At 42.5% G+C, this 27258-nt stretch overlaps 1 protein-coding gene across 1 annotated transcript; it reads right to left on the bottom strand.

Moving 5' to 3' along the window:
- Positions 1 to 308: 308 nt before the first annotated feature.
- AP1M2 (adaptor related protein complex 1 subunit mu 2) lies at positions 309 to 27258 on the bottom strand. The gene is made up of 12 exons (XM_089489108.1): positions 27200 to 27258; positions 20247 to 20403; positions 17302 to 17369; positions 15652 to 15782; positions 13759 to 13906; positions 8582 to 8708; positions 5489 to 5631; positions 4232 to 4303; positions 2889 to 3047; positions 2507 to 2632; positions 2055 to 2130; positions 309 to 1040 (listed from the first exon to the last, which is right to left on the bottom strand). Exons 1-12 carry the CDS (start codon positions 27239 to 27241, stop codon positions 1018 to 1020), a joined length of 1272 nt encoding a protein of 423 aa, XP_089345234.1. The 5' UTR covers positions 27242 to 27258; the 3' UTR covers positions 309 to 1017.

Below are 27258 nucleotides of genomic sequence, written 5' to 3' on the forward strand. Positions count from 1 at the left end.
TATTTAAATGATGCATGCATCCTAAGAATCCAGAAGCTGCACCAAAGCTGCACTCCAGTGCTTAGGAATGGAGCGTGGCTTTGGTGCGACCTCCGGACTCTTAGGACCCATGCATCATTTAAATAGCATACCTCCAAAGAGACCCCAAGCAGCTTTATTTTGGCAGTCTGTAACAGGCCTTTGATTGTATATTCCTGCATGGCAGAAGGGGGTGGCCCTTGGGGTCTCTTCCAATTGTATGATTCTATGAGCTTGGAGTGGAACAGCAAAGGGGAGAGTTGAGACCAATAACCCACACCACTCAACTCTCATTGAAAAAGGTTAATTTATTTCTCTTACATATATATATATATATATAGTTCATTGTGGTCCAAAGGCACAAGGAAGTATTAACCTTTGTGACTCATCTTTATAACAAGAGGTAGTCAGCTGCTGTTCTCACTTTACAAATCAGGAACGGACGGGGGGGGGGGGGAGGGGGAGGGGCTTGATCTAAACTACCCAGAAACCTTGTGCCCAAGCTGTGCCCAACCCTATCCTGTAGTTCCAGTACCCATACAATTATAAGTGGTGCCTCTCATCCAGCATGCTCCACATGGAGCCATCCGACCCTCACTCTATGGAATCCCTCAAGAGGAGAGAAGTTTTGAGTGGAGTCTGGAAGGCTGCCTTGTTGAGGAGCTCTTGCAAGATGCAAGCGTACTGACATTTCACCACGGACAACTTCATCAACGTTCAGGACTGGGAGCAGTACAAACGTCACCTCAGGCAACAAGTATGGGCCACAACTTCAGGCATTGGTCTGAGTAGTCCAGATCAAGTTGGGTTGAATGTCAACAGGGTGGCATTCTAAAATAAGGATGCATACACACAAATATACACAGACACAGACACTCAGAGCTTCAGAAAGAGTCGAGATTAAAAGCATCCCTAAAAGCATCCCTAACATGATTCCCTAAGCACCCAGATCCCTTCCATCTTGATAAGGCAGGATTCTGACTCTGCAGGGTCACAAGACTAATGTGTCCGGAGCTGGTAATCTGGAAAAAAAGAAAGAAGATAAAGAATATATTAAACCCAGGATAACTTTTGGCCTGAAAGCCTCTTGCTTTAAACATGAACTTTTATGAGCCTCATCCGTCATATTCAAAGGGGTAAAGGATTATAGAAGTTGTAGCCCAAAACATCTGGAAGACCAAAGGTTCCCCACACCTGCTGTAAACAGTTCTGTCGCTTTTGAAAGCAAACACAATACAAGCTCAATAATCCAAGGAGGCAGGAGTAAACATGAAGGGAGAAAGATGGCTTTGGAAATTTAGGAGATTACCACATGAGGTTGGTTTTGCATTGCATTTGAGCGATCGTGATTGCAGCGTTTTCAATAACATTACAGAAACAACATGGTGGGCATTACAGTGCCTCTGAAGAAAAAGCAACTGTAATAGCCTGGCATACAGCCCAGTAAAGGTGGGTAGAAGGAATGCACTGTTTGCACTGTTGTCCACAAGGAGGAATTCGTATTGTCCATCAAATTTGCACTGCTGTCCACAAGCAAGAATTCCAGCAAGGCGATCACCCCTGCAAGCTACCAGCAATTATAGGAGGGTAACAGCCCCAAGTCACCAGTTTCTCAGGGGCTCTGACCATATGCTTGCTACAATTTTTAAAACTTCCCCCTTCCTGAACTGGGCATTGCAGGAACCACAACACAAAAGCAGCAAGTTATGCTGACTTCACTTTCTTTCTTTTTTGTTTGCGGGGTGAACTGTAGAAGATGTATGTGTGTATATCCCTATGTGTGTGTGATGGGAATCTAAAATGAAGTGGACTTTGGAGAAAGGGGGTACTTGTGAGTGGTCCTGACTCTCTTCTAGTCACAGCCAAGGGAAACCAGAACAGGTTCCAGAAAGTAAGCTGCACTCATAAACCTTCCAGAGAAGAACAGAGGCTAGAAATTGCGACTACAACTCCTAGAACCCATTGGGCTGATTATCGCCAACAAACTTGTCTGTTTATACATCCAGTTCCAGTTCTTCACAGGTCTGCTAACCTACCCCCGCTCTGGGTGATGTAACGGACCCACGGCAGAGCTTGGTACCCGCTCTTCTCAATTATCTTCATGTACCGGACCTGAGTTGGAAAAGGAAGGAAGAAAAGGGAGAGTGTTCATCAATTCCCAAAGCCACCTATCACCAGTTATCCCCACTGAAGGGCAATCTGGCAACAAGAAGCTATAGACCCCCAACTCCACCCCCTTCCAAAAAGAATTATGGCTATTGCATTAGAAAGAGTGGGGGCTCATCACAACCTTATATCAAAAGTTGGTCAAAGATATATATGTGTGTGTATCATGGCCACTAAGAAAGAAAATGGTCATATTTCAGCGGCAGAGCACTGTGCTGTGCATGCAGAAGGTCCAGTCCCTAGCATGTGCAACACACATTTTCCTTGGACAAGCATAGTCTCACCATTCTCAGTTCTGCTCCAGTAATTTAATACAGCTCACCTGAATCCCAGAGACTGTGAAGTAGGGGATCTCAAACTGGACCGAGATGGGAGGCCGGCCCTCCAGCTCCTCATTCTCAACACTGGGCAGCCCAAAGTGGGCTCGCATCAAGTACTCCTTGCCACCCTGCAGAGCCACATGCCAAAAAGGATGGGGTATTAGTTAGGGAGGCCAGTGCCAGTACTTGGTCTGTCATTGTTGACAGGAAAAGATAACATGGAGACAGATGGCAGGTTCTTCTGCAGGAAAACCAGAGTTCGGAAAATATACTATTTTACTGCAGTCCTTGGCAAAATTTCCATTATCTAGAATGTGCAACTGAGCTAAAAGGACCAGAGAAGGGAGCCGATGGGGGGAGAGAAGAGGGAGGTATTCTTCTTACCGGGAAAGATTTGATGCTCCAGATGACAACGTCCTTTTCAGGCAGGTATTTTGCATTGCCGATGCTGGTCTTGAACTTGGGTGAGTCAGCGTCACTTGGGACAGGAACACAGATCTCCACCCCATTAGCCACTGACTGCTTCTTGAACTGTCCCTTTGCCTTTTTAAGAAGAAGGCACCATTAGAGAAAGAGAGGACAGATTCATATTTCTTTGCTGTCCTCTACTGCAAAAGAAGGCAGGCTAAAACAGTCACAAGACTTTTAACCTTTAAGCTGAAGGTGCCCAGAGCTCAGGACTTTAACTCTTCCTCTTATTATTTGCTGGAGAGACCCTTCTTCTCTCCAAGCTACTGCAGATGAATGAGTTGATCTGAGTATTTATATGCAGCCTATTATCATAGGATCTCACATTGGCATATAATAAAATCAGTTTAAGCCATTTAAAACAGCAAACATTATGTAAAGTTCTATTAAATAATAAGTTAAAACAGTTAATAACAACTGAAAACTATGCACACATGCAGATTTGGATAAAATTAAGCAGGGCTCAAAAGCTTTAGTAGAAAGCCATGTTTTAACTTGGTGTCAAGACAACACAAGTGTTAGCACCAACTGGACCTTTAAGAGGAGGGTGTTCCACAACTCAGGCACTACATCAGAGGTTTTGCATTTGTGGAGGACACAGGGCTCTATTTTCACCTCTACATCCCCACAGCCCTCTCACTGATGGAACTCCTTGAAGTGGCAGAAAGTGAAATCTTTCAGATATTTTGGCCTGTTACAGACTGCCAAAATAAAGCTGCTTCCGGGTCTCTTTGGAGGTATGCTATTTAAATGATGCATGGGTCCTAAGAGTCCAGAGGTCACGCCAAAGCCACACTCCATTCTTAAGCACTGGAGGGCAGCTTTGGTGCAGCTTCCAGATTCTTAGGGTACATGCGTCATTTAAACAGCATACCTCCAAAGAGACCCAAAGCAGCTTTATTTTGGCAGTCTGTAACAGGCCTTTGTTTGCTTTTTAGGATGGGCACCATTTCTGAAGTCTTCCAGGAGTTTTTAAAATCTATTTGGGGCAATTTTGCTCCCCAAATTTTGGGGGGAGATAGGGGTGTCTGTCAGGGGTATAGGGGTTCACAAAAACCCTGGAAGACTACTGTGGCCTCCTGTTTGCAGTTTTTCCATCCCTGATTTGGAGCAATCTTTCAGTACAAAAACCTCTTTAGAAACAAATAGCCAAGAATGATGTGCCCATTCTGTTAGGGGCTGTTTGTTTCATTTCATTTTGCTTTGCTTGGTTGTGGATGCTCTCACTAGGGATAGAGGTACCTCTCAAAGCAATTCACCTTAACCATGATCTCCACTCGACTGTGAGAGAACTTCTCAATGACGGACTCTATCCAGATGAGAGGCTTCACCTTGATGCAGAGAAAAAAGAAGAAAAAGAGAGAGAATAAGAAAATGATAATCTTGTTCCAGGGAAACCAGAAGAAACCAGAGACATCACTTGATTAATGGTGTATTAGTAAAATAAGCAAATAAAAGCCCAATGTATTTTGGCTCATATGTACTCCTGTGGCCTTCTTCAGGTGCCATTTGAAATTAAATCTCAGAAATTTCTGGAGCTGAAACTCTCGCTGTTTGTGGAACAGTAAGCATCCATCAGTTGAACACCTTGAGACAAGTCTCTAGTTTCTTCTACGGATTTTATTGGGTGCTCCCCAGTTTTTGCTTCCTATGGGAAAGAAGAGCATCTGGTAATATCCAGAAAGAGTAAGCAAATGTTAGGCTTTCAGGATTTACTTTGTTCTTCACTAAAACCTTCACAATCTGCAGCAATCTGCGGCAGGGCCGGGCTGGGGCCAGTCCCTAGGCCTTGGCGGGCCGCATGCGGCCCGCGGGCCGTAGGTTGCCGACCCCTGCCATAGATGCTTGAATCCATGGATAAATAATATGTGGATACAGAGGGCCAACTGTGTGATAGCAACAATAGCAACAACAACTGACAATACAACTGAGGGAGCTTTTACTCTTAGGAGATTATCACACAAAGTTTCCCTCTCAATGCTGTTGTGGCTTTTTAACACCCGAAACAGCAATGATTCCTATCACATTACCATGCAATTGTGAACTGATAACATGGTTGGTTATCGATCTTATCACACTACCATCAGAGATTAATCAGAAAAGTAGTCTTGCCTTTGGCAGTGGGGAGTGTGCAGTAAAAGCCCTTTAAATCCCGTTTTTCCTGCCCCAGATAAAATGGTTGCCTTCTCGGCACTAAGAAGTCTTGCTTTTAATGGGAATGGTGTGTGTGTCCCTGCAGTGAAATTCCTTTATATCCCATTTTTCTTGCCCAAGACAGATTGTCTCTTCAGCAATAAGGAACTTTGCTTTCATTGGGAATGTCTCAAGGTGCTCAAGACGTATTGCCTCCTCAGCAATAAGAAGCGTTGCTTTCACTGAGAACAGGGGAACCAAATAGCCAGGGTCATTCTGAATCCATAAGCATAGGAGATACATTATACAGACATCAGAGAAGGATGAATGCAGATGCAATCCCCCCTGTAAGACCTTCCTCTGGGGTAGACTCCAAAACCTACCTGGGTGTTCAGTCGATAAGACATAAGTTCAAAGTCTCCATCAGGGGGAATGAAGGAAATGGTGCGATCATTGTCAAAACGTGACAGTCTCACACACTGGTGAAACTTGACATCCTCCAGTTCCACCGATTTATTTTTTCCACCTGGAAAAAAATATATGGAGCCATGAGATGAAGCTTTTGCTGACAGAGGACACAACCACTATCAATTTCATGGCACTTTTTATGGTTCTACAATGTGATGTAATGTGCAATTTGTATAACAGTAATCTGTGTTAATATGGTAAGGAGAAATAGGGGTCCCAGGGAGGTTTGAAGAGACTGGCAGAGAGTGTGGATGTGCATGTGAAAGGCTGAGAGGGGATGGGGGAGGAAGGGTTGAGGATGATGTGGTGGTGTGAGCCAGCTGAGAAGAGTTGTTTGTGGGTTTTTCGGGCTATGTGGCCATGTTCTAGAAGATTTTCTTCCTGACATTTCGCCAGCATCTGTGGCTGGCATCTTCAGAGGAGAAGTTAGATTACGAAGGTGGACAAAAAAGCATACTGGAAAGTTCTGTATCGACTTGAAATATAGGTGAAGAGCTTTGCATTGTCTAGGAATATAGGACAGCTAATACAGTGTAATGGTTTGAGTGTTGGACTAGGACTCTTGGGAGACCAAGGTTTGACTCCCTGATCAGTCATGGAAACCCCTGGAGAGAATTTGGGCATCACACTCTCTACCTCAAAGGAAGGCAATGCCTAACTTCTTTGGAATAAATCTTGTCATGAAAACCTTATGTGAGAGTCGACGTAAGTTGGAATGAACTTGAGCGCATAGCAAGGAACATAAGCGTAGATGGAAGAATCCTTATATGCTAAATGAGAATGGAAGGAGAAGGAGGAGGAGGAGGAGGAGGGAAAAAAGATAATCCCTCTTTGTTACAGGATGGTAACCATATTTTCTGCCTGTCTCAGAGAGAATTTTAACATTTGCAAGACAAATTTCTGTGCATTTCTCTAAACATGTGAAATGTAAAACTGCAGGAATTGCGCTGTGCTACAGGGATCATGAAAAATAGAAAAACTGGTGGGTCATTTGCAAGCAATCAGTCTGCTCCCCCCCCCCCCTTTTTTTACTTGCTTTGCTTCACAAATGGAGACGACACTAGAGTCATTTTTGCAAAAACTGTATAAAATACAATGGAAGCAATGGAGGCAACTCACAGGAGTTGGGGAAGTCTTGGCAGGTTGTCTTGCTGTGTCTCAGCCAAAACAAGACACTGTTTGTTTTGTTCTACCTTCCTAGATAAGGTAGAACTATCTAGTAATAAATCATGTAGCAAAATGAATCCCGTTTTGCCTTTACACACTGAAACTAAATATCTGTACTAGAGAGCAAAAAAGAATTGTATTTCTTCAACAGTATCTTATGTTTTGTACTATATAAAAATATCATTTTTCTTCTATCAATAACATTGGATGTTTGTTGTTGTATGTGTTCAAGTCACTTCTGAGTTATGGTGATCATAAGGAAAACATATCACACAGGTTTTTCTTGGCAAGACTTCTCCAAAGGAGATTTGCATTTCTTTTCTCTGAGTCTGAGAGAATGTGACTTGCCTGAGCTCATATAACAGGTTTTGAAGGCTAAGTGGGGATTCGAACCCTAGTCTCCCAGAGTCCTAGTGCAATGCTCAAACCACTACACCACATTGGCTTACTACCAGTACTATATGGATATAAAATAAAGGGTCATAAACTTAATTCAGTTTTCTTGTGTTCATACTGGGGGAGGAGTTTAGACCTGAGGAAAGGCCTTAGTGGCATCAAACTACTATGGCAAAATACAGAAAACCCAGTTGCCTACAGCCACCACTCTAGGAGTTCAATTGTTATTCCACAATTGTTAACCAAAGGGTATGGATGAGCACCATCACACAGGCCTTCTCCAATGGAAGAAGAGGAGAGAGAAAAGTTAAAGCCTCCAGTTTCAAAACACAAAACTGAGGGATGGAATGCAGTAACAGAAGAGGCATGACAGAGAAGCTATGAATGGTGGAGAGAACAGAAAATAGAATCATAAAATCATAGTCATAGGGCTGGAAGAGACCACAAAGGCCATCCAGTCCAACCCCTGCCATGCAGGAACTCACAATCAAAGCCACCTAGATGGCCATTAAGCCTCTGTTTAAAGACCTCCAAAGAGACTCCACCACTCTCTGAGGGAGTGCATTCCACTGTCGACAGCCCTTACTGTCAGGAAGTTTCTCCTAATGTTGAACCAGAATCTCTTTTCCTGGAGTTTGCATCCATTACTCAGGGTCCTAGTCTCTGGAGCAGCAGAAAACAAGCTTGCTGCATCCTCAATATGACATCCCTTCAAATACTTAAACAGGGCTGTCATACCATCTCTTTACCTTCTCTTCTCCAGGCTAAACATCCCCAGCTCCCAAAGTCATTCCTCACAGGGCTTCATGGTTTCCAGACCCTTCACCATTTTAGTCACTCTCCTTTGGACATGCTCCAGTTTCTCAACATCCTTTTTGAATTGTGGTGCCCAGAACTGGACACAGTATTATTCCAGGTGAGGGCTGAGCAAAGCGGAATAGAGTGGCACTATTATCAACGGTCCCCAAACTATGCTCTTTAAAGGATTTTGGACTTCAGCTCCCAGAATCCCAGACTATTGGCCAATATATCTGAGGCTTCTGGGGGCTGAAGTCCAAAATCTCTTAAAGGGCACAGTTTGGGGACTACTGAACTAGACACTATACCTCTATTGATGCACATTTAAAAGCTGACATAATTGACCAGGAGACTACATTCCTCCCTCCAAATGTGCAAAAGCAGCTCTGGGGTCTGAAAGCTGAGGGGGGCAATGTTTAGAAGGTCTCATCTTTAGAACAGAATTGATGTACTCCAGAGATGAACACTAATGTTCAAAATAGATTTCTGGTTCTATCCATATACAGTGAAAATCCCCAAACACTAAGCAAACACCAGACAGGAATTTCTTGCACCAAACTGCTGCTAAGCCAAGGCTTAAACTGCAGCTGCTGCCCAGCCCACCACCAAAAATACATTCTTCCCTCAGGTCTCTCTGAGTTACTTACGTCCTGTGAGTTCAAAGAGCACCCTGTCGTTGAGTCCCAAGCGCAACTCTGGCATGCCCGAGAGGAAGACTTTCAGCTTGATGGAACCCACAATCTCACTCAGTAGGACACTTCCATTGGCATTAACCTGAAAGACAGAACAGGGTCTGGGCTGGAGGGCACCAGCTTTCCTTTGCCCTCATCACCATGAGGAAGAGTAGTTGTTCCTTCCCCATACTAACTATTATGCTGAAATTACCTAATACAGTGAAGAAGCATTTCAAGGTCTAGCCCAACTTTTGCTCACTTGCTCACTCTGCATGAACCTTAGTTCTTCCTGCTGTTGCATCTGATAAAGTGATGGGATGCACAACTAGGCACGTGGCTCTCGGATAAGGTTGCCATTTGTCCTGGAAAACCTGGAATATCTCGGATTGAAGGGACTAAAAAATGTCCCAGCTGCCTGGGCCAGTTGAAATAGTAAATCCAGATTTCTCTTTCATCAGAGGGTAGGTTAAAATGTGGCAGTGGCGATGAAGCAGGAAGCTGTGCAAGAAGTCTGGCACTGGTAAGAGCCTCATCCCACCCTGCAGGCTACAGTTGCTCCTGCACAGGGGTAGCAATTTAATTTGCCCCAATTGTCATCCCCACTGGCAGCGCTGCTTCAGAATCCCCCATCAATCATTCATGACATAAGCAGCTTGGGGCCTGATGTGAGGAGGAGAAAGAGGAAGAAAGGGGGGGGGGGTGAAGGCACTGGCCAGGTGAGGAAAAGGTGGGTGCATAGGGCCCGACGTGAGGAGGAGGAGGAGGAGGAGGGACCCGGGGAGCCTTGCAAAGGAAGGGCTTGTAGGAAGGAGGACAGGACATCTTTTCTTTTCTTTTTGTAAATAGAATTAATTGATGAAGCAATAGAGTGGTTTAGCACCTTTGCTAGTAGTTGCTAAGCTGTTCTGTTGCTTCATCGATTAATTTAATTTATTTATTTTTATTTTTAAAAAACTTTATTGATTTAAAAGTATAACAAACAGACATATAACAAAGAGAACACAGATTATACAAATTCACAAATACATTCATATATACAAATAAAACTCATACATCCTATCATCTCCCTTCCAGCCTTAAGCTGTAAAGGGATATTCCCCCTACTACGTATTCTATACCAAACTTTGATTTTCCACTTACTCTCATCCACTTCTTTCTTTCTCTTCTTTCTTATTTACTTATCCACCCCTACCTACTCTGACCTTCATCTTCACCTACTTATCCCTCTAACCTTACCTTACTAAATACACATACTTAACAAACAGACAAACATAGTGACTTCCTTTCACCAGTATTCGCTCTATGTTTGTTAAAAGTGCCTTTCTTACTTTTGTATGGTTAATTGTGGATCCCAATTCCTTTATGTCTAACTCTTTCGTTCCTATCTTAAAGAAAGAAAATTTACCAAAAAAAAAAAATGGGAAGGATGATAAGGACCCCTCTGCCATTAGTCCCTCTCCTCCAGAATGCTGCAATTCCTATCTGTCATTCCCACTTGCTGAACACTCTTTGGAATTGCGTTTTTTCAAAAGAACCTCTTTTAAGCTAGTGTCTGAAAAAAACGGTTCTTTTGCCTTTTCCTCGCTTCATCATGACAGATTCGATCACATCGTGACAGCAACTGGTTTCAAATGGGAACGAGGGTCATTTAATTCAATTTTTTTGATAGTGGGAATGACTCCTGAGTCAACCTTTGAGCCCTGAGATTGACCTCACAACTTTGTGGCTGCAGTACCAGCATTTAACCAGTGCGCCACCAGAGCTCCAGGGAAGGTTAAGAGGTGATATGATTGCCCTGTTTAATTAATTTAATTTAATTAATTTGTTTTATTTATATACCGCTATTCAAAAGATCATAATGGTGAACAGCAAGTAAGCTAATTAGCAAGTAAGCTAATTTAAGTATTTAAGTATTAAGAATAGGACCCATAGGAATGGATGCAAGTTGCAGGAAAAGAGATTTCCACCTCAACGTGAGGAGGAACTTCCTGATAGTAAGAGCTGTTAGACAGAGTAACACACTTCCTCGAAGTGTAGTGGAGTCTCCTTCCTTAGAGGTCTTTAAACAGAGGCTGGATGGCCATCTGTCACAGCGGGTGCTTTGCTTGAGAGATTCTGCATGGCAGAATGGCTTGGACTGGATGGTTCTTGGGGGTCTCTTCCATCTCTATGATTCTATGATTCTAACTGCATGGAGGCAACAAGGTCTCCTCCAAGAAGGAGCCTCTGCTTCCTCTGGCTTGCCTTTCCTCTTTCCCTCTGGGTGGCATGTTTCTGGGTTATGCAGGGAAGAATATAAGAGACAGCCATGCCTTAGAGCCTGGGCATGAGCCAGCTCACCATCTCTTTCCTTGGAGGAATAGGCACTGGAGCATCTGAGTTAGGGAAGGATCAGCCCCCTGCTCTCTTCATTTGCTCTCTTTGACATCTCCCTCTGGACAGCACAGCATTGGAGATCCTGCACAGTGAAATCAGTGCCATCTCTTGTGCCACCCAGAGAGAGAGAGAGAGAAAGAGAGAGATTTGCAAGGAGGCAGCAGCTGCTTTGTGCACTGCTGCCTCTCTGTGATTATTCAGAGCCTCTCTTTCTGTCTGGTCAGCTGAGTGGTAGTTGTTGCTCCTTCCAGTTCCTTCCAAGGCCTTCTCCCACTGCAATGCTCCACCTGGGCAACAAAGCCAGAAGGATGGAGCTCTATGGGCTCAGCCTAATGGAGTGAGGGAAGGAGCAAAAAGGGTTGGTGGATAGATAGCTTTTCTATGCATCATAGCAGAGGACTGGTGCCATGTTGCCTGCTAGAGGTAGTCTGTGGACAGCTGCCTCTACCTGCTTTCTTGCCCTCCATGGTTGGTGCAATGTGAAGGACTGTTCATTGTGAACGACTGGTGTACTGTTGTGGGGGAACAACAGGTACTGCTTCTTGGAGGAGTAGCCATCTCTTTTGTCTACTCAGTCCACTTCTATGGCTGGAAGGTATGGAGAGTTATTGAGGTAGATGGACATACATGCCCCATCACTCCTAGGCCATTCAGGGGGGAGGTTGGAGGTCAGCAAGTGAGAGGATGAGGTGGGTGTGGTGTGCTCCTCCAATGATCAGTCCTTCACACTGCACCAACCATGAAGGGCAAGAAAGAAGGTAGAGGCAGCTGTCCACAGACTACCTCTAGCAGGCAACATGGCACCAGTCCTCTGCTATGATGCATAGAAAAGCTATCTATCTGTCTGTCTGTCTTTCTGCCTGTCTATCCACCTTCCTACCTATCTACCTATCTCAATAAAATTAAATTATTACAATATTAAAATTAATTGCTTGTTAAAAGAATAAAATAGTTAAAAATGATGCAAAAGCATGCATGACAAGCATAGTAGATCACTAGTAACATAATAAAAACATACACAAACTGTCCAGTCCAACAGGGGAGCATGGGGTGAATTAGGGAAGGAAAGGGAGCATCCATGATTGTGCTTTGCCAATGTGTCACTGGGTGCACTGATGCACTGTATGAGCTGTGTATCACTTATGCAGCTGTGTGGCTGGTCACACGGGGCATTCAATGGGATGGCAGCTGGGCAGGAAGCATTTGCCAGTCTCAGGTGGTGTGTTTGTGCAATGGTGCGCATGCATGGGAGGGGCAAAAACAAGAACAATCCCAAGAAGTGCAGCCGTGTGGTACAGACTGCCCATGAGTGCTCTTTCTGGCTATGGAGTGGGGTGTGCGGACAGCAAGACTTCCACCCACTTTCATAAAAACAAGAATCAGTCTGTTTTTTGCTGTCTGTCTGCTCAGTCCCAGAGAGAGAGGAGGTTAAAGCAGCTACTGTTGTCTCTTGCTTTTTCTATGCAGGGGAAGTGGGGAGGGGATGTAAAATAAAGAGAAAGGACCCCAGAATGCGTAGGTTCCAGGGTTGCTTGTTAAGTGGAGTGTCCTTCTCCAGCCCATTCTCTTTCAGGCTATTTTCCAAGGGAAAAGGGAAAAGAGGAAAGATTGATATGTACTGTTTAATCGCTTCTCCTCACTCAACAGACTGCCTTTCTTCCAAAGTAAAAGTGCCACTGTTAGGCATGCATGGACATGCTTAACAACATGTGTAGATAGCCCTGAGTATCTGTAGCTGGAGGCCAGAAGGTTACTTAATGTCATGCATCATTAAGCATATCTGATATGTATGCGTACATAATGTAAGCATAATTTCCAATTCCTGACTTAAATAACCAAAAATTCTGAATTAACTCATTTCAAGCCGCACCATCTGGACAGACTCATGGCACTATATATAAAGTATAAGTATATATAGTATATCTGAAGTATCATTTTACTTTATTTTTAATGAACCAAAGTAGAATTTAGAAGACACCCTCACGCACAAATAAAAGAAAAAGAATTATAGTTTTAAAACATAATTTCAAAGAGCCCTGGTGGTCCAGTGGTTAAATGCCTGTATGCAGCCACTTACTCACAAACCACAAGGTTGTGAGTTCAATACCAGCTGGGGCTCCAGGTCCGTTCAGCCTGGCATCTTTCTGTAGGTCGCCAAAATGAGTATCCAGCTTGTTGGGGCGCAATTAGCTTACACTTTGTAAACCACTTAGTACACAGGTGAGTGGTATAGAAATATGTTTGCTATTGCAAAAGAGAGAATATTGCATACATCTTTGTTTTATTATGCAAAAGTGCATAATTAAAACAAGATGGGGGAAACAAAACCTGGACTGAAAATCCAAGATCTGTCACATCTGTGTTCCATGAATGATATAGGCTGAGTATCCCTTTTCTGAAATCCAAAATCCTCCAGATTCCAAAATTGTCCATAAAGGTGCCTGAGCTACTTTTTTTGATGGTTCAATGTACGTAAATTTTGTTTCATGCACAAAATTATTAAAAATATTGTGTATAAATTACCTTCAGGCTGTGTGTATAACGTTTATATGAAACATAAATGAATTTTGTGTTTAGACTTGGGTCCCATCTCCAAAGTATTATGTATATGCAAATATTCTAAAATCCAAAATCCAAAACAGTTCTGGTCCTAAGCATTTCAGCTGAAGGACATTCAACCTGCAACATCACTTTCCCCTGCTTATTGCCTAAACCTCTTTTTAAAGTATATTACAAATCTGTAACTCCCATGACAGGTAAACTATGTGACTCACCAGGAGGTTGACAGATTCAATGACATCAATGAAGACTTCATTCTTCTTGTATTTTAAGCCCTCTGATCTCCAGGAGACAGCGTTGGTGACAGTGGCTGGAACACGAGATTTACCTGTGTCTAGCTTGTTGCCTTGCTGCGTGATGTACCTACAATTAGGGTAAAAAAATTAGATTAAGAAGACCCAGGCTGCATGTATACTGCAGACTTAATCCAGTTTGATACCGCTTTAACCGCCATGGGTCAATGCTATGACATTCTGGGATTTGTAGTTTTTTGAGATACTTGGCCTTCTCTGCCAGAGACGTCTGGTGCCATGACAAATTACAAACCCCAGAATTCCATAGCATTGAACCATGGCAATTAAAGTGGTACCTAGCTGCATTAAGTCAGCAATGTGGCAGCAACTCTAGGTCTACCCTCTTAAGAACAGTTATTTATACTTCCTGATAAGGCATCCAATTGCACATTCCCTCAGTACTGGATGCCCTGTAAAAAGGACCTTCTCAGCAAAATGTGATATTGACTCATAGTCAGTGGCATCATTAGTGTTGGTGTCACTCTGTGCAGTAACTCATGGTGTCACCTGCCACTCACTGACCTCTTCCCATACCATACAGAATCCTTAATAGTGTTTTCTGTACTAATTTACTCATAAATCACAATTCCCCTATATCACTGGATACAATGGTACTAGTTGTGACATAACCAACTAGCAAAATTAAAACTATACGTTTAAATTGCAATATCACACACAGAGAATAAATGTGTTTACACATACATAGTTTCATGTGGTTAAAGTAAAAATTTGGTAAAATGTGATGTTTTTAAAGAAAAAAAGAAAATATATTTTAACAAAAATTAAATGTTGAACTTTACATTACAATTTTTTTTTAAAACCTTGAGGCCTCTCCTTTTTCCTCCCCTACTGAACCCATTCACACCATCTCTGCAGCATTTTAAAGAGATAGAGGCAAATGCCACAGACTGTTCCTGCTAAAATGCTGATGTTTGAAGAGCAGTGTCACCCTCCTGGTGCAGTCCATACTGCCTGCACCCACTTTGTGATGCCACTGCTCATAGATTGGGAGTTCTTTACTTTTCTTTGTACAACTCCCCAAATACCCAGCAAACATGATAGCTTGGGCATTCTGGGAATCGTAGTCCAAAAAAGTTAAATCTCCATGTGCTGGATAAACAGCATACCTTGTATACAGAAGGTCCCACTGAGAATGGAGGAACCCATGTTTGAAACTCTGAAGAACCACAACTAGGCAATATTGAGCTGGATGGATTATTGGACTAGGTCTCATGAGACATCTTACTATGCTTGAAATTTGGTGAAGGAGGGAAATCATGTCTGAAATGTGGACAATTCAGAACTTGAACTGGCTTTTGTGGATTTATAATTTTGATGCTGCGATTTAGGTTAAGACCCAACACTGACAAATGAGTGTTCCTTTACGGGCTAGTTCAGTAATGGCGAACCTATGGCACGCGTGCCACAGGTGGCACTCAGAGCCCTCTCTTTGGGCACATGTGCCATCGTCCCAGCACAGAGTTTGCCAGAGTTTGTTACTAGAAAGCCAGAGGGACATGGCACTTTGCAATAAATAAGTGGGTTTTGGGTTGCATTTCGGGCACTCGGCCTCAAAAAGATTCACCATCACTGGGCTAGTTCATAAAATTAATGGTCCCCCATAATAAAAAATTTACCCCAACACATATTTAGATATTTGAGTTCAAACCTAAAACATGCTGAAATGTTTTGCTCCACCCAAACTTCTGTAGATGCGTCCTTAAGAGGTCAAATTCTGCAAAGTTATTCACAGAATGGCAGAAAAACAGAAGTTGGGGCTGAGAAAGTGGGAGACAAGAAGACCAAATGACTCACTCCTGCAAAATTTTACTATCTGTTGTCTGGGGAAACCCAAAGTCCATCAGCTCATCCAGTAGTTCATATACAATGACAAAATTGTCACGGATGCTCTCTTCCTCCAGTTCTTTGAAGTATTCCGAAAAGACCTGATAAACGGAGAATAGAAGAATTCACAATGGATTTCATACTGAAGACATCTACTTTGTGGTCAAGATGCTGAAATTCTAGGTCTCTAATATCCACATTTATGGTAGGAAACCAGTATTTGGCCAATAGATCAAAATTCTATGGAAACATTGGAGACTTTTGAATTCTTTAAAGCCTTTCTTCATAGTGATGAACAGTTGTAGGAATCAGAAAACATCCACTGCTAGATGTTACTAGCCTACCAGTCTTTTTCCTGAAAAAGTCAAACAGTATAAATAACAGTCACAATTTGTTTGTATGCATGTTTATATTTCCTTTTAGACCAATGAGACAGAAACTAATTGATAAATCAGATACAGACATTTCTTGCTTTTTCTGCTACCACTAACACTTACGACATTTATATGACTTACATTTTTTTACAGTTAAAACATATTTTCCAGTGATGTATAAATGCATAACATTGATCTCTGTAAAGTACAGTAACATCCAAGATCCACAAATTAATGATACCTTATTCAGCCAACCAAAATGCATAAAATAATTCATATCTGTAATCACTTTTGTTATAATTTGGCTTTTCTAAAGCCTCCTATACAAGGAAATCTTATACAGTTCATGTCGGATAGTATGCATTCTTTTAATTGTTTTCAACAGTGGGATACAGACCGCCCCTTTAGGGCGGCCCGCACCCGTCCCTTTCCTCGACGGATCAGGGCCTCAGCGGCCACAGCGGCAGCCCCAGAGGCCCCAATCTGCCGCTTTTCCAGGCCTCGGGGAAGCAGCAAAACGCCGCTTCCCTGCGGCCTGGAAAGGGATGTCCTTGGGGCTTCATGCCTCAAGGACACCCCGACAGCAGCAGGGAGATTTAAAGGCCACACCACTGATATGCACAGCGGAAGGAGCTCCGTTTTGGAGCTCCTTCCGGCACCACAAGCACCCTGCAGTGGCGCTTACATGTCACACCTGTGCTGTGCTGTTTGGCTGCGGCGCGGCCGTGACGTCATAATGGCAGTGCCCATGTAGACATGGTGCCGCCATTTTAACGCCGCGGTTACATGCTAGGGTTGTGGGGCGTCTGTAAAGGACGCCCCGAGGCAACCCTAACACATATCCAGGCCAGCGCAAAGTGCCGGCCTGGAAACCGCCAATATTGTGCTACTAAAGCTGGAGATGAGATTATCAAGTTCGAAACCATTTGTTGATACTTACAGGCTATTAGTCCATTGGAGTTGTCACTGAGATAGCTGTTGAATTAACACCTAACTTATTCTACACAACTGTTAGCATTCTGCATTACTTGCAGTGCCTCCCAAACTTTGGTCCTCCAGATGTTTTGGACTTCCGCTCCCAATATTCCTGATTGTTAGCCAAATTGTCTAAGGCTTCTGAGTGTTAAAGTCCAAAAGCCTTTGGAGGATCACAGTTTGGGGAACAGTGGCCTAGAGCATAGACCAAAACACTGTATCTATCTTTGCACAACCACCATAAGTTTCTAAAATTCATTCAGCCACTTACCTCAACCACTTTGTAGAGAAAAGAATATACGAGTGAGGCATTGGCATTCTTCATAGTGAGGGCCACCACTACATAAAAGGTTAAGGATGAAAATAAGGAAAGAGACATTTTGTCCGTGCTGTTAGAATAGAGACCATCTCACCCAAGCCCCACACATTCCGATCTGTTTTTCTTGTTGTGTGACTTCAAGTCATTTCTGACCTATGGAGGCCCAGCCTAAAGTATACTTATCATGGGGTTTTCTTGGCAAGATATGTTCAGAAAAGGGTTTGTCAATTGCCATCCTTGAAGGCTGAGAGAGTGTGACTTGCCAAAGGTCTCTCAGTGGGTTTACATGGCCGAAGTCAGTTTTGAATCCTGGGGTCCATGGTTCCTATATAAAATGGCTAAGAAGGTGGAAAGCAGAAGCCTGAGACAGCAGGGAGAGGTTTTGGAAAAGATAAGGAGACAGAAATGTGTCTAAAAGAAGCAAGAGACCTTCTATGGCACTACATTCTAATCTATATGTATGTATTTTTGCTCTGCCTTAGAAAGCTTGGCTTATAACCTCTATGTACAAGAAGAACCTGTTTTCAGAATATTCTAGTGATCAGGTTGCTTGTGATTTATTAATACCAAATTTCACTTTCCCAGGTGACGAAGAAGTAGTTGTACCATTCAGAGGTACATTTAACCCCCACCCCATTTGTCATGGGAAAGCACACATATCCATGCTTGCAAAATGGAACCTTTATGTGTATGCCAGAATTCAGATAGATTGTGTTCAGATAGATTTTGTTGGACTACATTAACCAGCAGTGGTAGCTAGTCTAACCAATGGAAGTTATAGTCCAGCTTCATCTGGATGGTCACATGATTTCCATACTTGGACTAAACATTTTATTTAGACAAGAGCTCTAACAGCCTGTTTCTCTCAGATAGTGAATAGCAAATGTGCATAAATTATACTGAACTGACTGCGCCTTTTTAGTTTCCTTGGACCAGGCCTTGCAATACAGTTTGCAGTGTTTCATCTCAGAGAGAAGCTTTTCATCTCTTAGCTATTGCACATATTTCTGGCCAGCTGGCAGGGTCAAACACTGAAAAGGTGTAGGTTCCAACACATAAAGCAATATTCACACTTAAATTCAGCTATAAAACACTGAAAACAGTAATATATACGCAAACATACACAGCCTGAGAAACCATCAGTAAAAAACAGGTAAAAGCCACATCACCACTATTCCAACTAAAGACTAGCTAATGAAAATGCTCATACTGTACCCTATGTCTCATTTCTTGTTATGAGAAAGAAAGGTGTCTTAATTCCTGATCTTTCTAATGAAAGTGTCTGCTTTGTGTCAATTTAAGTATCCTAGGCCTGTTACAGACAGCCAAAATAAAGCTGCTTCGAGTCACAGTGGAGGTATGGTGTTTCAATGATACATGTGTCCTAAGAGTCCAGAAGTCACACCAAAGCCACGCTCCAGCCTGGAGCATGGCTTTGGTGTGACTTCTGGACTCTTAGGACGCATGCATCATTGAAACACCATACCTCTACTGTGACTCGAAGCAGCTTTATTTTGGCTGTCTGTAACAGGCCCTAGAGAAAGCAAACGATGCTAGAGAAGGTGAGTGCCTATGCAGAAATGCAAGTCAGATAGATCTAGGAATTATGCTACCTAGCACATAGTATGGACCCAGACAAACAATATCAGATTTCGGGATATTATTATGCCGGTCAAGATTTCAGGGGAGATAAAGATTTAAAAAGATGTTATCAGAGTCACTTAGGCTGAATCCACACTGCAGAAATAATCCAGGCTGATCCCACTTTAACTCCCCTGGCTTAATGCTATGGAATTCTGGAAACTGTAGTTTTGTGATACATTAAGTTTTCTCAGTCAGAGAAATCTGGTCCCTCCACATTTGTTGTGATTAGTAGCACAGGTCCCTCGTGAATGTAGGAAAACCTCAAAAAAAGCTAGGGCAGTTAAAGTGGTGTCAACCTGGATTATTTCTGCAGTGTGGATGCAGCCATAGCTGAGCCAGACTCTGTGAACAGTGTGCCCAACTAGAGGCAGAAGAAGGGCCAGAGCGGATTTTCAAGGCAAGGGCAGTATATATGGGCAGAATTTGAAAGAAGTAACGGAGCTCTGGCCACTGATAATCAGAAGTCACAGTACTAGCAAGAGTGCCAGGACACAGTGTAAGGCTGAAGACCTATAAATACTTTCCTATAGGATCCAACAGGGCAGTTTTTTTCTGGTCCTCTTGTGCATCAAAAAGGAAATGCTTTCACCAATACCTTTGCAAGCCAGCATCAGATGGGCCAAAGCAGGAGAGTAAAGGGGATAGTGTGTATAGCTACACTAATCTGCACTTTTAAATTAGGATAATTGTCTGCTTGTTCTCTGCGAAGAACAAAGGAAGCTTCTTATCTGGTACAGATCCAAATGTTGGCATCCCAGAGTATACTCAAAAGCCACCTGGTAGAGATGACACAAAAGTTCTACATGGAGCTCTTGGATTCTGTGCAAACTGGACACTGGATAAACACAGAGGACCAAAGTTGTAAAAATAACCCTATTTTGTTATTCGCTTGGCTAGAAATGGAATGATTAAATCAAGAGGAAAAAGAGATCCAAATAACTATTGAGAGTCAAGTCAACTGCTGGAAGTTCCCAGCCAAGAGACATCCTGCCCATAGAAAATGTAGGCATATGCAGCATTAAACTCATTTGCACACCTTGACTGGTGACATTTACCTATTGCCAAAAGCATTTGTGTGCAAACCCTGGTGGCCCCAGATGCAGAACAAGGCCATGCAATTTTTAAGCCCCAACATCCTTGCAGATCATCTCTTTGGATTGTTGGCAACCCGGGACATTGCTTGATCCAATGCAACTGCTTCAGAAGTGTTGCAGCATCTCATATCTCCATCCTCTTGAGCACTGAAAGGATACAGTAGAGGTTGCTATGCTTGATCCAAAGGAAGTGAACCTTTCCTCGGGACAAAAGCGGTGTAAGGGCACTTTCTTCTTCCTTTTGCATTAAGAGCGGCATAAAGTAGTCAATTTCCGACATGCTCACATCACCCTTATAGTTGCGGCTGATTAGTGGCTGTGGGAGAGGAAAGCAGTTAAACACACAACTGCCACACATGGGCTTGGCAAAGCCTCCCCTATGACTAGAAGCAAGGTAAGTAACATCAGCTCCTACATTCTCTGTTGCTCCCAAATGAGCAGATTAACAGACGCCCATCTCCAAGGCTACACTCCAGGCACATTTTTCCTTGGCTGCTCCTGGTAACATGCATGAATCTAGCATGCATTGAGGGTAAATAAATAACAACCCCTTTCTACTTTTGAGGACACTAATGTCAGGGTGACCAGACATCTTGCTTTTCCAGGACATGACCTACATTTCACCCTTCTCTTCAAGATAAATGTCAAAATGTCCTCGATTGCAAGCACAGCATAGGGGTCATTCAGAATGTTAGGAAAGATCGAATTAGGGGAATTTTAATTAGTTCAAATATTGCCGAGAGGTGGCCCTAACAATACCACGTGCTGGAATCATGTCCCAACGTATATACCAGAGGTCACCAGCACACCCCAAGAGAAAAAGACTCTAATACCAATTAGGTGCAATCTAATAACATTTATTAAAGCACTGCCTATGTGGTCTCTCCGCTTTAGGTTAATGGCAGGTCCTCTCTGGGGTCAGTCAGGGTCATAGCACAGACCGCATGTACCCAAAATTTTATATAAATCCAAACTTGGTAACAAGATGTCAATTTTTTAGCGTGATGATGCAAATCATCTCACTCAAGCATTCTGGGTTTGTTATTCACATTATGGAACCACATTGACTCACATCTCTGCACGTTCGGTTGCTCACATGTGCAAGCATTCATATAAAATTGAGTCAACAATACTAATACATTCGGAACACATTCAAGGCATGAAACATTTTATCTCAGGTCTACTCAGGTCTATTCGCATCAGTTATTCATACTATCGACAATGTGGAGAAAACCCGAGATTGAGTATCCTGGATTAAGTAGGGTTTTTGGAAGCCCCCCCCCCAAAAAAAAAAAAAAAAACTTAATCAGGTGCATTTGGGATCTGTGTGAACAACAGAGGTTCAACCCGGATTCATTCTGGATTATTTTCACAGTAAGAAGTATTACTTTACATTTGCTTGACGGTTTTTAGCTTTTATTTGGCAATGCCACAGCTTTTATTTGGCAATTATGCAGTCCAGTTTCCTGCATTTGGGAAAATCGGAGCATTGTTTTTCTTGCATGGCTGACATTCTGTGGTGCCTTGTCCTCCTTTGCAGTAACCCTGACTAATGTGTGTTCCATACTGTCCCAAAGTGAAGTTGCACTTTTGGAGATGTGATGCCAGAAAGGGGAGAAATAATAGCTGCCCAGGAACTGCTGCCAGCAAACGGTCAGCTCGGTGTTACTTCCTCTGTTGTCTTTTTCATCCACCTGTATTTGTTTTCAAAGGCCTGATACAGACAGGCCAAAATAAAGCTGCTTCGAGTCACTTTGGAGGTATGCTGTTTAAATGATACATGCGTCCTAAGAGTTCAGAAGCCACACCAAAGCCATGCTCCAGTCCTAAGGACTGGAGTGCAGCTTTGCTGCAGCTTCCAGACTCTTAGGATGCATGCATCATTGAAACACCATACCTCCAAAGTGACCTGAAGCAGCTTTATTTTGGCCTGTCTGTATAGGGCCAAAGTGTGATAAAGAACACCAGGGATGGGGAACATGTGATCCTCCAGATGTTGCTGCACTTCCATTGTCTGAAGCACTGGTCGTGGTGACTGGGACTGAGGGGTGCTGGACTCTAACATCTGGAGGGCCACATGTTCCCCACTGCTCTTGTTTCACTGATATGGAACACATTTACAGCGTTCATCCTTCTGTATTATATTATATTCTTATCCTGCTCCCAAAACTGTAACTGTGCTTAAATACCTGTCCCTGTAATATCCGTCTATCAGTGCATCCTAAGAAATGGACTGATATCCATGAAATCTCATGCTAAAATAAACCAGTCTCAAAGTTGCTGCTAGATTCTCCTCCCCAGCCCCCTGCTTCTTTTTCTCTTTTTGAACTTTTTGGAATTTATAGGTTTCAAAAATATTTTCAAGCCATGGATGGTTGAATCAGTGGATTAAAAAATCGTGGATACAGAGAAGGTTGACTGTACATACAAAAATACATCCCCAACAGCAAACCTTGATTTTGCCATTTTATATAAGGGACACCATTTTACTATGCCATTGTATTTAATGGGACTTGAGCATCAACAAATTCCGGTATCCATTGAAGGGGGGGGGTGTCATGGAACTAAACCCCAGCGGATACCAAGGGCCCACCGTTACAGTGCTTAATTAGAGTCCCTTATCAAAATAATAGAACAGATCCATAAAAAAGGTTGGTATTTCCATTATCCATTATGCAGGGCGGCAGCGGAGAGACTAAGGCTGTGTCTAGCTTGCCAAACATCTCACAGTCAAGGCTCTGCTGCCATGAGACTAAAACTGGAAACCTTTCAGCTCACATCATCTATTATTTTAACAACACTGTTATTGTTGCCACTTTGATATCAGTGCAGGAAAAAAGAAAGATTCTTTCACAGTGAGGAAACAAAGAAAAAAGCTGTGCAGCATTGGTATGTTCCACATTCCAGTTCTGAACAAATTGAATTCTACTCGGAATTTGTCTGCTGTTGCTTAATCTCCTTTTATTCTGCTATAATTAGGTAACTTCATCATCTGGGCTCCTGGACTGGTGATGATTTTTCAGCTCACACTCTCAGCCACTGCGGGGTTATTCAGATGGTGAAAATAATCTGGGTTGCATCTTTGGGGACATTCACATTCATTTTTTTTTTGTCCCAAGGAGCCACATATCGCCACACTGATGCATATCAGGTTTGTTGTTCCCATTTTATTTTGGGTTCACAAATCTCTTCGAGTTATTATAACTCCTTTGTTATGCACACATGCCATTGTTTCAGGATAAAATGGAGCCGCCTCCATTCCCTTGAACGATATAGAACGATCTAAATCAATTTGGAAGTTTATTCACACTGCTGAAGAGGTGGACTGATGTGGATCTTTCAGAAAAATTTAGGGGGAAAGCCGGTATTGAATACCCTGATTTAAGTGGGGGGTTTGCCATCCCCACTCCTCTCCCAAATAGTGCATTGAGTGCATCCGGGATGTGTGTGAACAACAAGGATTCATCCCAGATTATTTTCATAGTGTGAATGAGACCTCAGTTGTTCAGATGCATTTTGAATGTTTCCGATTAAGTTAGCGGGTGGGGGCTTCCAGAAATACCACTTAACCTACGATAATCGATATCAGGTCTCCCGCCCAGGGTTTTAAATTATTTTTTTGCATTGTTGGCTTTATAAATAACCGATATGACTAGACCCGGAATAAATTGCGGGGGGGACGGGGACTCTGCATGCCTTGAACATGTTTCAAATACATTTTGACTGTTTTTATTCAAGTACTGGCACGTGTGAGCAACCGAACTCACAGAGTTGTGCATAGATGCAGTTCTATAGTGTGAATAACAAGCCCAGAATGTGTGAGCAAGATTATTCACATTCTTGTGATAAATGTGATCTGAATGACCCCTTGGTTACATTAGCAAATGCTTATTCCTATTTCCCAGGAATTGGTTAGGTATATTTTTTAACTTGTCCATTACTTCCTCCAACTGTGGCAAGCAGTTCCAGAGGTCAGTAGTGCACAGCCTGGGACCAAGTACAGTTCGGCTGTTTGCATCCAAGGATTTAAGCATCCATGGCTTGAAAATATTCAAAAGATATATTCAAAAATATTCCAAAAAGCAAAGTTTAATTTTGTCATTTTATATAAAGGACACCATTTTACTATGCCAGAATATTTAATGGGACTTGAACATCCAAGTATTTTGGTATCCACAGAGAAGCAAACCCCAGTGCATACCAAGGGTCCACAGTAGTGTACACTCAACAGCTCTATGCAAAATTTAAATGTATTTTCCTTCCAAGTGATGGCCCCTGGTCTACTTCATCTTTTTAGCTACAAGGCTAGCCTTCCGCTCTGATCCGTTTTAAGCAACCAAGCTGGTTTAACAGGCTTCTACAAACAACAGAATGGAGGCAAACAGGCCTAAAGGTCTGAGAAATATCCACCCTTTCGGCAAACACCAGTTGTTTTAGGTATCTTTCCCAGTCTAATCTACAGCAAGTTCAGAGTTGGATGACCATCTCTTCACCTGCACAAAACAGATTGTGTTCTAGGAAGCAGTCCCCAAGCCCCATTTCTTGATGGGGAAGGAGACAGAAAGAGCACATCTAGAGACTGTTGTGTGCTTTAAGCTGCTTCCACACTGTAGAAAATAATCCAGTTTGACACCACCTTTAACTGCCATGGCTCAATGCTATGGAATTCTGGGAGTTGTAGTTTGTAGTGGCACCAGATCACTCTGCTAGAGAAGGCTAAATGTCTCACAAAACGACAGTTCCCAGAATTCCACGGCATTGAGCCATGCCAGTTCAAGCAGTATCAAAATTTATTATTTCTGCAGTGCAAACACTGCCTTCAAGTCATTTCCAACTTATGGTGACCTTTTGTTGCTGTGTGCCTTCAAGTAATTTCAGACTTAAGGCAAATCTATCATGGGGTTTTCTTGGCATGTTTCTTCACAGGGGGTTTGCCAGTGCCTTCCTCTGAGGCTGAGAGAGTGTACTTGCCTAAGGTCACCCAGTGGATTTCTGTAGCCAAACCAGGATTTGTACTCTAGCTCCAAAGTCATAGTCCAATGCCCAAACCACTATGCCAAGTTGGCTCTCTCATGGTGACCCCAAAGTGACCCTATTGACCCTATTTTCTTTGCAAGATTTGTCCAGAAGAGGTTTCCCACTGCCTTCCCCTGAGGCTGAGAGAGTGTGACTCACCTAAGGTCACCCAGTGGGTTTCTATGGCTGAGCCAAGAATTGAACCCTGATCTCCAGAGTCTGGTTCAGCATTCAAACCACTACATCATGCTGGCTCTTGGAGACTGGGACACCTTATCTTTTTCGTGGTTCCATCTCCCAGACTTGAAGAACAACAGAAGCTGTATCTGCACTGTAGATATAATCCAAGCGGACACTGCTTTAACTCCAATGGCTCAATGCTATGGAATTCTGGGAACTGCCATTTTATGAGACATCTAGCCAGCATGGCATAGTGGTTTGAGCATTGGACTCTGGAGACCAGGATTGAAAGAGATCTTGCAGCACCTTTGAGACTAACTGAGAGAAAGAAGTTGGCAGCATGAACTTTTGTAGACCTGAATGTACTTCCTCAGATGCATGTTTTAAAAGTTTAATTATTTTAATGTTAAATTAATGCAACTGAGGAAGGATACTCAAGTCTATGAAAGCTCATGTTGCCCACTTCTTTTAGTCTCATAGGTGCTGCAAGATCCCTTTGCATACTGATTTTACAGACTAAGCTTTTGAATTTTGGAGACCAGGGTTCAAGTCCCAGCTCAGCCACAGAAACCCACTGGGAGACCTTGTGCAAGTCACACTCTCTCAGCCTCAGGGGAAGGGAATGGCAAGCATCCTCTGAATAAATCTTGCCAAGAAAGGGTCACCACAAGTTTGGAAATAACAAGAGACATTTAGCCTTCTTTGTCAGAGAGCTCTTGTGCAACAGCAAATTCCAGTTCCCAGAATTCCACAGCATCGAGCCATGGCGGTTAAAGCAGTGTCAAACTGGATTATTTCTGCAGTGCGGATGCAACCTGACCAGAAAACTTGATCTGGAGCACGAAATGGCGAAGCAGCTGGGGCGGGGGGGCTTCTTCATTTTCCAAGGCTTTTCTTCGCAAACTTTGTTGTGACTGTTGTTGTTGTGTGTCTTTAAGTCATTTCCATCTTATGGCGACCCTCAGTCGAACCTATTATTATTATTATTATTATTATTATTATTATTAATACTATTATATTTATTTGTATCCCACTCTTTTCCCAGAACTGGGACTCAGAGCGGCTCACAACATTATTTCTATTGTAGTATGTTTTAACTGATGTTATATTGATTGATGTTTTTATTGTATTTTGTTGATTGTACTGTTGGATGGTCTAAGTGTTGTAACCCGCCTTGATCTTTGGAAAGGCGGGCTAGAAATAAAGTTATTATTATTATTATTATTATTATTATTATTATATTAACAGTACAATTAATTATTATTACTATTATTAACATTTATTCATAGAGTGTCATAAAGTTTGCCCAGCACTTTACATAGTAGTGGGTTTAACATAGGTTTAATCCACTTTTTCACTGAGGCACTATCATATACATATAACCAAAGTCTTGAAGTTGCAAATCCTCAAATCTTAATTTCAGATCAATCAATCAAATTGAATAAGAAAAAAAGAAAGAATACCAAGCGGCGTACCATCTTAAAACACAACCACAAGGCAAGATAAAAATGCCATTCAAATGATACTAACTAACCGATGGTATGTTAAAAGCACCAAAAAGTGGTACGGTAAAATGGAATTAAAATTAAAATGGAATTAAAATTAAAATGGAATTAAAATTAAAACGGAATTAAAATTAAAATGGAATTAAAATTATTGTAATATTCAAACAGGTGGCTTACTGAAAAAGAATAAAATACAGATTTAAAAAGTTAAAACTGCTTTACAAAAAGACACATCAGCATTGCTGTTATATTATTATTATTATTATTATTATTACTATTATTAGGTTCTGAGCAGCCTATCCTGGGGTTTCCTTGGCAAGATTTCTTCAGAGGGTGAGAGGGGGTTGCCCTTGCCATCCCCTGAGGCTGAGAGAGTGTGACCTGCCCCCCTCCAGGAGGCCTTGGACTCACCTTCCCTTTCATGTCAAGGACAAATACAGCCGAGGCGGACATAGCTGCAGCCTTCTCCT

The sequence above is a fragment of the Sceloporus occidentalis genome, unplaced genomic scaffold (genome assembly GCF_023333645.1).
Source record: "Sceloporus occidentalis isolate IW3139 unplaced genomic scaffold, rSceOcc1.0.p SCAF_1, whole genome shotgun sequence".
Classification (NCBI taxonomy): Eukaryota; Metazoa; Chordata; class Lepidosauria; order Squamata; family Phrynosomatidae; genus Sceloporus; species Sceloporus occidentalis.

Excerpts from the sequence above, each read along its gene's own strand:
- AP1M2 (XM_089489108.1), bottom strand. The coding sequence starts at position 27,241 with ATGTCCGCCTCGGCTGTATTTGTCCTTGACATGAAAGGGAAG. Across the intron at positions 2,633-2,888 it reads GGAGCATCAAATCTTTCCCG|GGTGGCAAGGAGTACTTGAT; the intron begins GTAAGAAGAATA and ends GTGGCTCTGCAG. Across the intron at positions 1,041-2,054 it reads TTACATCACCCAGAGCGGGG|ATTACCAGCTCCGGACACAT; the intron begins GTAGGTTAGCAG and ends CTTTTTTTCCAG.